General features: G+C 52.6%; 3 protein-coding genes across 3 annotated transcripts; all 3 read left to right on the forward strand.

Moving 5' to 3' along the window:
* Window positions 1-394: 394 nt before the first annotated feature.
* Window positions 395-2,198, forward strand: KD926_007417 (putative C2H2 transcription factor (Con7); the record flags this gene model as incomplete). Its single annotated transcript, XM_053100269.1, has 3 exons — window positions 395-1,081; window positions 1,299-1,479; window positions 1,846-2,198. The coding sequence occupies 3 exons, from the start codon at window positions 395-397 to the stop codon at window positions 2,196-2,198; spliced, it is 1,221 nt and encodes a 406-aa protein (XP_052955982.1).
* A 2,009-nt stretch (window positions 2,199-4,207) lies between these two features.
* Window positions 4,208-6,601, forward strand: KD926_007418 (uncharacterized protein; the record flags this gene model as incomplete). The annotated part of the gene is made up of 2 exons (XM_053100270.1): window positions 4,208-4,795; window positions 4,877-6,601. The coding sequence occupies 2 exons, from the start codon at window positions 4,208-4,210 to the stop codon at window positions 6,599-6,601; spliced, it is 2,313 nt and encodes a 770-aa protein (XP_052955983.1).
* A 578-nt stretch (window positions 6,602-7,179) lies between these two features.
* Window positions 7,180-11,234, forward strand: KD926_007419 (uncharacterized protein; the record flags this gene model as incomplete). Its single annotated transcript, XM_053100271.1, has 13 exons — window positions 7,180-7,267; window positions 7,362-7,770; window positions 7,837-7,989; window positions 8,049-8,252; window positions 8,500-8,641; window positions 8,703-8,934; window positions 9,146-9,208; window positions 9,313-9,351; window positions 9,418-9,450; window positions 9,546-10,102; window positions 10,168-10,687; window positions 10,746-11,053; window positions 11,169-11,234. The coding sequence occupies 13 exons, from the start codon at window positions 7,180-7,182 to the stop codon at window positions 11,232-11,234; spliced, it is 2,814 nt and encodes a 937-aa protein (XP_052955984.1).
* Window positions 11,235-11,661: the final 427 nt, after the last annotated feature.

Raw genomic sequence — 11,661 nt, forward strand, 5'->3', positions numbered from 1 at the left:
ACCATTCCACAAACCCCCCCCAAAACCCCCCTTACGTGTTTTCGCTTTTTCCCTTTGTAATTTCTGCCAACCAATTCCCCCTTCCCCCCCCCCCCCCCCCCCCCCCAAAACCAAAACAGTACGTCCCAAATCACGAGGGAAGAAAACAGAAAAAAAAGAAGGGTCTCGAAAAGCAATTTGCCCACGAGATTTGATTCGGATCTCTTGAAAGCCACCTCGCACCTCTCTCTCTGCTTTTGCATACTTCCACCGTTCGGCACCTCTCAAAATCTTACAACCACAAAGCTCATTGTGTGTCACTCGACGCGTCTTTAAACAGGCACGCGGGTTTTTCTTATTTTAGTTTGGAGGATTGTCAGGGATATTTACCCGGTAGCGGCGAAACTTGTATTATATGGACAACAGACCTGCCTCGGAGTACGCGCAGTCAGGTTCGCACTTTCCATATCCACCGTCTGCCGCGACGCATTCTGAACTCTCAGCTGCAGACCAAGCTTCTGCTGCTGCCACTGCTCAATACACTCCTCAACCTGAGGTTCGCCCCAACCCTCAGTACACTCCTCAGCCTGAGGTGCGCCCCGCCGCCAACATTTCGTCCTCCAACACGCCGCAGTCAGACTACGGTCTGAACGCTCCTCCCGCCGCGCGCTCTCCAGCTTATCCGGAGTACCTCGCCCGCCCGCACCAGTACCACCACGCCCCCAACACTCAAGCCGGCGGCGCGGCAGGTATGGCTCAAGCAACAAGTCCGTCCATCACCACCCTCCATGATGGGCAGCACCATGACCATCGCAATCATCACACGAACGTGAAGTCTGACGCGGACGTTCCTATAGATCCCTCAATCGCGGCCTCCAGCCCCACCTATCCTCCTCCCTACTCGCCCTACCAGCCTCAGGGCCATGACATGGCTCAATACCAAGGTCACCCCCCTCCGCCGCCACCTCAGATGTACACGCGTCCGGAATGGTCGCATGGGTATGGACAACACCAACATGGTCTGCCTGGACCCTATACCACTCCTGCCACAACGGTTGGTCCCGCCTCCCCTGCTGCGACCGCAGGGCCGCGCCCTGGCCAGGTATGTTTTTGATGATTTCGGCATCTGTTTCCATAAATAAGGCTGCGCTTCTGCGTTTAGTTTTGTCTGGGACGCCCCCGGATATGGGAGCCGCTATCAGGCTGCCTCCAGGGACGGGGAATGCGGCGCACTCCTTTTGTCATCATGTTCAATCTTCGTTTTTGTTTTTTTTCTCGGACATTTGTTTTGGTTCCTCGGCTCACATGCGTCACACCAGGTCTACTCGTTCGTCCCAATTCCCGGTGCGCAACAGCACAAGAGACCGCGTCGCCGGTACGAGGAAATTGAGCGTATGTACAAGTGCGGGTGGAATGGCTGTGAGAAGGCCTACGGTACTCTCAACCATCTGAACGCCCACGTGACGATGCAGTCTCATGGAAACAAGCGCACTCCCGAAGGTATGTTTTGATTTTGAATCCGCGTCAATTTGACGTGTAATATTTTTTTATATCCATCATTATCTCATTATATCTCCGATGGCATGTGTGTCTACGCTACGGGAGGGGTTGATAGATGCCTGGGCTGGGACTAGTGCGGGTGCCACCCACTAGTCTAGTTACACGGCCTTAGTGCGGGCGGATCGCAGTAGTGTGAGAAGCCGGCGCTGAGGTTAAGCTGTCTACGGTCTCCCGTCCATGACTTATGCTTTGTTTCACCCTTCACTCTTTCCCCCTTCTGTCACATTCCGGATTTCATTTTTTCTTTCCGTCAAACTTCCCGTTTCATTCGCCTTGGGAAGACCTAGGCTAACCCGCCATGTTTAGAATTCAAGGAAATCCGCAAGGAGTGGAAGGCTCGGAAGAAGGAGGAAGAAGCTCAGCGCAAGGCCGCTGAGGAGCGTGAGCGCGCCGCTGCCGCTCAGGCTGCCCAAGCCAACCAGGTCGACGCCCCCAACCCTGCGGATCCCCAGGGTGGTCAACCTCCCACCTACCCCGGTGGTGTCCGGCCTCAGCTGCCTCCGATTGGATACCAACCTGCCGACGGCCAGGTGCCCGGTCAGTACGGTGCCCCTGGCGGTGGCATGGTCTATCAAAGCAACGGCCAAATGGCCTACCCTCCCAACTACCCTCACTCTCCTTACGGGCAGAGCGGCCAAGTGTATCAGCAACGTAAGTAGTCAAGCCCTTTGTTGTGTTTGCATTGTTGGTTAGGACCGGGCCATGAAAATACCAAAAAGAAAGAGACGATTATACGCCACCCAGACGAAAGGAGAAACATGCCCCCAATCATCCCGGGAATTTCATGGAGAACACGGTCCTCGGATCTATTGCAGAAGGGCTTGTAGCTGATCGACGATGGCCTTGCAGAAAACCAATCGGCCAGCTACCCGCAATAGATATCCCTGCTTCCTTGTCTGAGGTTGCATACTCTAATAACAAAATCTCCTAATCCCATATCGCCACCCCGGATCTAATTCTCTAAAGTCTTGCGCACATGATACCATTTTCTGGCCTTGATTGCTCCAGTCAAAAAGAGTGGCCTTGCGACTTACACTTCTGTTCCCAGTTATGTTTTTTTGAATTAGATCGCATGAGCCAAAGAATATCCCCGAGTAATAGGAGGGGAAGTTGTTTTGTTTTCCTTGCGTGGATAACTGGCTATCGGATTGTGAATTGGGACGTCTGGCGGGGCTTTCTGCATTTAGCTGAGCTTTTTTTTATGTTTATCTCTTATGTGTCTTTTTTTCTATCCCCTCTTCCCGTTTGCCTTCACTGAATGGTCATTTTTCCTTTCTCTTTCCACTTGAGTGTGAATTATGTCGACCTTGTCACCACTAAATTTTCCGATGTTGTATGTGAACTGTCTGCAATTCCTTTTCTTCTTTTGCCATGCCTTGTGTATGTTGTGGCTAAATTTATGTTACCCTGGGTTTTGGTCCCTGAATTTGCGCAATATCCTATTGTGATCTCTTGCACCGGTGCTCTGTTTCAGTGCCGATTTGGTGGCTCAAGTCTTTTATTTCTCATGCCTTTTGCTCTCTTCTGTCTCTTCTCCCATCTGTGTCTCCGAGGTTTAAAAATGCCTACATCTAGGTATTACATGTCGATGTTGAGGATACTATGGCACAGATGGCCCTTTTTCAATTGTGATTAATACACCATTTGTATGTTGATGGATCGAAACTGGTAGATAGATGGGCCTGGTGATCTGTCACTGACGAATCGAAAGTACGGAAAGGATGACTCCCTTTACAGTGGACGGCGACTTTAGAATAGAAAGGGCAGAACGCCTTAGGAAGTGCCCAGTAGGGTTTAAGTACTCGGTAGTAGGACGAGCCTACTATATACATGTACATATCAGTGCTGTATGCGTTGATTGGATGCGTGACGGTCTGACTGGAGTATCATGCGGCATGCATCGCGAAAAGCGTCAGGGGAAAATAACAGGCCACAATTAGAACTTTAAGAACCGTCAAGCAAAGGGCACTTAAGGGCATTAGCGCAGCGAGGGGACGCTAGTCGGTCATACAGAATACAGGATGTAAGGTGGTTGACCAAGACGGAGCTAAAATCGCAGCTAGTACAGTAAGTACCTAGATCTGTAGGGATGGAACCTTACTTTTAGCATAACTCTCGAGCCACGAGGGAACGGGCATGGCTTGGAAATTTTAAGTTATCTATGGTTTGGCGGGTTCCTTAGGTCCCGAGGGTTGACGGTCAGCAAGATGCTGGTTGAACTAGCGGCTGCTACCTTAAGCCATGGCGAGCTAAAAACAGGCCTGGTATGGACTAACTCCCTCCGGTCACTCATGGATGCCCCAGGCTGTCTGCTGACTCAGCCAGCTTGCTGCTCGTCGCCCGGATTTACGTTTCGCAGCTCCCCGATATGCGCTAACCGTATCCTGTCTAGCTCCGACTCGAAGCTGCGCCGATACCAGAATGGGTTGGTTATCTTTTTCTCTGCTATCCTCCAGGGTTTTTTTATTATTATTATTCCTCGCTCAATTTGTCGCGTTGTCGCTGGTGTTCTTTCCGGTGCTGCGTCATTGCAGTCATCTCGAGTTTCTTTCTCTTCATCTGTTTCCTCAGCCTTTGAATCGCCTGCCTCATCCGCGCGTCACTCTCCCGAATTCGCCGTGGCTACAGTCGGTTCGATACTCGAGAATACCACCGGATAAAGTCTCAAATGCTTCGTTGTCACCATGTCAATGCTCTGCGGACGAGCGTTGGCAACGCTACTGCGATAAGGGCTGCGCTGAGCCCGCACTGCATAAGAACGTTTCACTCAAGACCCGGGGCCACTTCGTTGCGTCCGTCCATTGCGCAGCAGGCGCGAGTCCTACCACGAACGGGTCTTTGGACGCCGCTGGGTGACGTGAAAGCCCATTCAACTGAAAACCTAGACCAGTGGGAGAGTGCTGCGCAACCTGATTCCACCGAACCGGCTCGCAAACGCAGAAGCACCCCTGAAAGACATGATGACGATCTATATGCGCTTGCGGCGTCAAAGCTATATAAAGCGGAAGAGTATTCTACTCGCAATGGAAAGGTCTCGCGGAAAGCGATTGAAAAAGAACTAGAATGGTTGACGGATCGGAAAGAGTTGGCCACTCGGGTCCAGAGCATTCTGCGTAAGGGTAAGGTGGCCTTTGCGGTGGAGATGGTGCGCATGGCATCAAGCCGGCGAATGGACTGCGCAGCGTCATGGAATGCTATATTGGCACACTGCTTCAAGAGGGGGTCTTCCCGGTCTGCCTTTCGATTCTACAATGATGTACGTGCTTTCAAACCCCCAATCCTTCTTTCCCTGGACGACTGAAGCTGTCACTAACCTGTCTATCTCTCTTGCCTATAGATGAAAAAGCGCGGAATAAAACCCAATGAAGTTACGTATGTTACCATGCTAGGTGGACTGAGCAACATGGAACGGACAAAGGAACTCGATCCCGTGAAGGCCGCTCTGGATGTATTCCAATCTATATCTAGTGCCGACCCGGGCGTTGGGCATTCCATCATTCACAGCAATGCAATGCTCTCGGTCTGTGCGCGTCATGCGGCGATGGACACTTTATGGTCGGTTGCTAGCGAGTTACCTGAAAAAGGACCGGCCTCTCCTGAACCAACGACGTACACAATTATTCTACGGGCTATCCTGAACGCGATGATCCGGGACGTGGAAAAGATGTCACTCAAGGATGTCGATTCGATTTCGGCAAGAAGAGCACAAGCGGTTACGGAAGCTAAACGAGTCTGGACTGATGTCATTTACAGATGGAAGAAGGGGGATCTGCAAATCGACAGCCTCCTGGTGAATTCGTTGAACAGAGTGCTTGTGGAAGGCCCCGATGAATATTCCAGCTACGAGGTTTTTATGGTGTTAAACCAGGCCACTGGCCTCCCCATCCTCGCCAAAGAGCCCATAAAAGTCGCCTACAAAAAGTCTCGGGCCTTGCAAAAGCATGCGAACCAGAAATCCCAGGACCTGGAAGACGTTCCTTTTGTTGCGGACGAGAGTGAAAGTCTGTACAGGCCACCGCAGGAGACTTTAGAAGAGGATGAAGTCGAAGTCGAGGAGGAGAACCTCGATGATGTCTTCAAACCATTCTCATTCGAATCAGCAGGCGTGTTGCCACTCCCTGTGGGAAACCGGGAGCTTTATAGAGCCTTGCAAGCGTCCGGCGCCATGGCCCAAGGATCGGGCACCGCTAAGGCGTATTGGAAGCACATTACGAGGGACATAGGGTTGAAGCCAGATCCCATTCCAATCCATACATACCTTCAGATTTTGCAAGCGGCTCGTTCCAGTCGCGACGCCGTCGAGGCGATGCGCGACGAGATAATACCCTCCGGCCTGGTGGAGTCGGACATGTTTGTCGCCGCTATGAAAAGCTGCCGCCGGGACATCAACAACATGAATGTGCTGATACATGCTAATGAGCTTCTGAGTCTCATGGACCAAGTATTACCGCTTCCCAATACCTCGGCCCTCGATGTCTACTTGAACTTGGTTAATAATATACTGGCAAAACCGACGCTCCTCATGTCGCTGAAAGGGGTTTCAGTCCCACAACGATCAGGCTCGCTACAATCTCTCGGGCATGAACTGCGAATCAAGCTACAAACCGTGACCCTGGAAAACCTGCGCCCTCACGTGGCTAAATTGGAGGAGGCTCTTGAACATGGTCAAACCCGCCCTGCGACAACCAAATCCAGACAAGATGGTCAAGGGATCCCGGGCGATTACATTGTCACGATGTTAGCGCGGTTGAGACAATGGATGTATCCCCTTCTAGATGGCAAGACGAAATCGATTCCCAAACCGGCTTTGAAGGAATACAAACTGCTGTCGCAGAGGCTGCGGAAATATAGCGACAGCAAAATTCTGGAGGACTTCAAGGACAAGATTGTACTTGCACCTACTGAGCAGCCTGCACCTACTGAACAGCCTGCGCCTACCGAGCAGTCAGCCTCTACTGAGCAGCCTGCAGCTACTGAGCAGCCTGCAGCTACTGAACAGCCTGCATCTACTGAACAGCCTGTATCTACCGAGCAGTCTGCACCTACCGAGCAGAAATCTTAGGGGATTCAAATTCATGACCAAGCAGACGGCTTGGACAGTTGACGTAATTGACCAGAGGCTCAGTTGAACTGTTCTGGCCCATGTGTGTAAAGATAATTTGGACCGCTCTTTCTGGCGTTATTTGTGAGCAGGTTTGCTGATATACTTGTCTATATACTGGGGCATGGAGGCGTTAATACTGTAAAATAGAATAGATGTACATAGATGTATGTATAACATAAATCAACTCATGACAAGTGGAAGGACTCGTAGTAGTGATCATCTGTTAGTTCCTGCCTGAGGCATGCTACATCCCGTCACGTTGTGGTCTCCTTCCGCCTGCCTCTTTCAGCCCGTGCGGCGTACGTAATGCCACTCTAGCCTCTCTCTGCCTCTCTGCCTCTCTGTCTCGCTCTCTCCCTCTCCTTCTTCCTGTCGGGTTCTCTGACTTGTGGTCTCTGGCTTTTATTAACTGATCTTTGTGCCTGGCATACCTGGCTGCTCTACCAGCTCCTACCGCACTTGCTTTGGCAGCTCTGCTACCGTCGGCGTATTACGGAACCTCCGCGCGCGAGTACCTAAATTGAGCTCCGCCTACCATGGCCAGCGCATCTACACACTATCCCCATAGGGACTCTCACGACGACGAATCAATCCTTGATGATGATGTGATTGATGCTGATGACGGTGAGTACTACCATTGAGAACATTTCCACCGGAAAAACGATCCGCGACAGGTCCCACTGACGCTGGGGGGGAAATTTTCCGACTTCTTTGTTAGCCATCGAAGCCGATGACCCATTACACGATACCTCGGACACGGCCCCGCTACGAGGCAACATCCAGGCCGAATCCTCGAGCTCCGCCGGTCGCAACCTGTCCGGTAATTACCTGACGTCGTCGATTCCCGGCGAGGACCGTCGCGCGACTCACAATACTATCGACGAGAGTGTCTGGGACACCCTCTCCCGCGACCTGCTGGCAGTCTGGGAGAAGCTGCGCCAGGTGCTGTGGCCGAAGTACCTGATGGGTGGCATGCTGCAGCGCGGAGGCGGCGGGATCGGCGCCGCCGAACGTGGAGAGGCCACCGGGTTCGGGGGCGGCTTGAGGAACATCGCGGGACGCTGGCCGGACGCCGATATGGTCCTTCAAGGGGGCATGAGCGAGGGATTGCGCGATTGGGATCTCTGGTAAGTGGGATATCTAAGATCAATGGCTGGGTATTTGGGGGTTGTTGGTATGCTAACTGGATCCAGGGGCCCGCTCATCTTCTGCTTGCTGCTGAGTATGTTTTTGGCTGTCCGCGCCAGTGACGACCAGTCGGATTTGGTCTTCTCGGGAGTCTTCTCGATCGTGTGGATTGGTGAAGCGGTCGTGACTTTGCAGATTAAGCTGCTCGGCGGAAATATGTATGTGTACCACCCTTTCCTTTCGAAGGTATGGTCTCATGGTGCTGACTCGTTTCTAGCTCTTTCTTCCAGTCCGTGTGCATCATCGGTTACACCCTGTTCCCTCTCGTGATCGCTGCCCTTCTGAGTGCCTTGGGTCTCCCGACAATTGCCCGGATACCGGTTTATCTCGTTCTCATCGCGTGGTCGTTGGCGGCCGGAGTGAGCATCCTGGGCGGCTCGGGCGTGCTGCGGAACCGGGTCGGTATTGCGGTATACCCACTGTTTGTGTTCTATATTGCCATTGGGTGCCTCTGCTTCATCAGTTAGGAGGGGGAATGGCGTGAGCTGGGCTTTGGTGAAAGGGTATGAGCCTTGGAGGGAACCGTGAGCGGCGGTTAGGACGCAGAACCGGGAGCCGGACGGAGGCTCTCGCTGCATGATGTGAATTATCCAATGTTTCTTTGTTGTTGGAACAAGAACTGTTTTCTATTCCTTTTCTTATTTATTGAAGCCCGTGTATCTACTTAGAATTCCTATCTTCTATCTTCTACATATTCTACAGAGCATAGCAAATTGCCGAGCCGCAAAGCTGCGGGGCCGAGCGGTGACGGAGCCGAGCAAGTGGCCGTCCGACGACAACAAAGCAGCTTGTCGTCACCTCGTTTTGCTGGTTCGCCTCGCTGCCAACTGCTATCCTTGCCTGATCTCCTGCCGTTGCTGGCTGCTGTCAGGGCTTTGCTCTTGACTCTTTCTTCGCCCTCGTAACGCCCTCGCTTGCTTCATCCCTTCCTCACCGCGAGGAAATCGACCGACCGACCCGCCCATCCCTCACAGTGTCGCCTGGTCAACACCACACAGTTTCTGCGTGCTTCTTGAGGGGAAAGCCAACTTCCCGGAGATCCGATCCGTCTGGAGATCTCCTCCTCAGCGAGACTCCTCTAGACCACGGACAAGACCTGGTGGGTAAGATTAAGCTACCGTTTGCATTGCATATCATATCCCCACCTGCGGGCAGAAGTTGCTTCATCCACTCCCACTGTGTGTGGTCCTCATTTTATTTTTTCTTCTTCTCCTTTTTCCTACTTACTTATATTGCGCTTCTGTCCGATGCCTCGATTATCTTCCCGCTTAGCTCTTCGCTCAATGCTCTAACATCTTACTCTACCTTTCTTAGTCCCCCGTCCCGGCCGTGTTTTGACTCGATTACGTTACGACTCCGGCTGCGATCTCAATTTTGGTATTTGGGGCGCTTCTCGATATTGATACTTTTCTGTCCGACTCTCGTCGCCATATTTAGATTTTGGCACTGGGTCGCACCTTATTCTCAACGCTCGGTGATAGACATGGCGTCTGAATTACGTAAAGATCCTGGTCTGGAAGGTACGTATCACCGTGGGACTGTCGGTCCTCGGAGCCACCATACTGACATGGACGGTGTGGCTGTAGGTGATGTTCATAAAGGATCCACAGATCCTCAAGGTACGTGTTGCAAGGTGATGTTTCGGCTCTCCTTTTCCGATGGAAAATTTCTTTCGAGTATGCTTCGGCGTGATCTGACATGTTTCAACCGGCAGTGACAACCGCCGAAGACTCCCAAGCTTCCGATAACGAGGGCGGCGAGCGTCCCGTGCGCAACAAACTAAAGGAAACATCTATCACGTCCGTTCCTGCCCCCGAATCCTCCTCGACCGAACAACCACAACCGCAAGAAGGAACGCTCAGCCGTGATAGCAGCCGAGGTCGCAAGCGATCATTCGACGACGGCGAGGCAGAGAAAAGTGACGGTGAGAACGGCGACGACGACGAAATGGACGACGCTGGACACAGACGGAAGAGGTCGCGTGATTCGAGCTATGAAGAAGCAAACGCCGCTTTGTCGAAATCTGAAGATGGTCAACAGCTGGGAGGGTTGAAGGATGCGGAGGCCCTCTCGCGCAAGATCTTGAGTCCTAAGAAGAAGAGGAGCAGGGATCAGTTGGATAAGGATGAGACGAAGGCTGAAGACAGCGCTAAGGAAACCGAGAGTAAGACTGCTGCTGCTGCGGAGAACGGTGCACCGACGGAGACGTCTGCGGCTGAAGGTGAGCCGGAGAAAAAGAGACATCGGGATGCTTCGCAGGAACGAGAGAAGGTAAGCCGATCACTCTTGCCGGGGTGGGAGCCACCATATTGTGATATTAACCTTGCTCTTGCCAGGCCCCCGTCACGAGCGCATTCGCCAACGCCTCCACCGTCTCTCCCTTTGGGTCGCTGGGTGCTTCACAAGCAAAGAAGGAAGAAGAATCGAAGCCCGCCGCCACCACGTCCTCGTCTGCCTTTGCCTCATCAACCCTAGCCGCCTTCTCTGGCTCGGAGCAATCGCCTTTCGGCTCGCTAGGAAGCTCGACGCCGTCTGTCTTCAAGTCGTCGGAAACTGCGGCCACGAAACCCGCCGCCACTGGATTCGCCGCCGCCGCCGGCTCTTCGGGCTTCTCTGCCCTGGGGTCTGGGTTTTCGGGATTCAGCGGAGGCTTTGGGGCAACGCAGCCCAAAGCAGGTCTCACCAGTTTCGCCTCGCCGTCGGCCACGAGTGCTCTCAGTGGTTCCAGCAAGGACAAGCCATTCGGGGCTCCCGCCGACGAGGAAGAAGAGGAGGACAACAAAGAGGAGAGTGTCGATAGTGGTCCGGGTGAATTCGAGCAAGATAAGACCGACGAGCGGTTTTTCGAAAGGCCGAGTATGTCCTTCCGATCCTTCTATGACCTATCGAACGTAAATGCTAATATCCCTACCAGTCGAGACCGGCGAAGAAGAGGAGAAGACGTACTTCTCCTGCAAAGCCAAACTCTTCCAGTTCTCTGACAAGGAGTGGCGCGAGCGCGGAATCGGCACCTTCAAGGTCAACGTCAAGGTCACGGACGGCAAGGAGGACAAGAAATCCACTCGACTGATTATGCGCGCCGACGGTGTAGGACGGGTGATGCTGAACACCCCCATCTTCAAAGGCATGACGGTTGGCGACGCCGCAGGCAACGAGCCGAGCTCGAAACAGATCAATCTGGCCAGTCTGGAGAGCGGTCGTTCGGTCCCCATACTGCTGCGGGTAAGTCCTTCATTCCTTGCGTTGTTCATTGCCCTGAGTGAACATGGTTCTCCTGTCCGGATCAAAGAACCCACCCACAGTCAGTAACTAACCAACCATGTTCTTCACCTTTTAGACCGGACACGAAGATCACGCCAAGGAGCTTTATCAGGTCGTTTGCGACCTCCTCAATGAACAATGAACAGCGATCATATCCTACCTTTTTCTTCTTCTCTCTCTTTATTTATACATTGCCATTGCATCCAGAACCGCAAATGATTCGAGTCTACACCGGAGCCAGATACTTCCCTTTCTATATTCTAGTAGAACAAGTCACCAGGCGTTTTCCCCTTTATTTCATCGGACCGGGGCAAAAGATCGCCTCTCCTTTTCCTCACCCCCGTGGATGGGGGATTATTGACTAATACTCCACGCACGCACAATTAAAACGCACACACTCTATCCGGTCACTCGATTCCGGCCCGGGCCTATGCATCTATTTCTATCATCTTTGGAAAGGAAGAGGGAGGGAAGATAGAGAAGGAGAATGAAGAGGGGATTGGATACGTAAAACGTCTGCATTTCAGGGGCTCGATTTGGGTAGGCATTTTGCATTTGGATACGAGGAG

This window comes from Aspergillus affinis, assembly GCF_023601865.1.
Source record: "Aspergillus affinis strain CMG 70 chromosome Unknown NODE_43_length_248942_cov_90_146332, whole genome shotgun sequence".
Taxonomy (NCBI): Eukaryota; Fungi; Ascomycota; class Eurotiomycetes; order Eurotiales; family Aspergillaceae; genus Aspergillus; species Aspergillus affinis.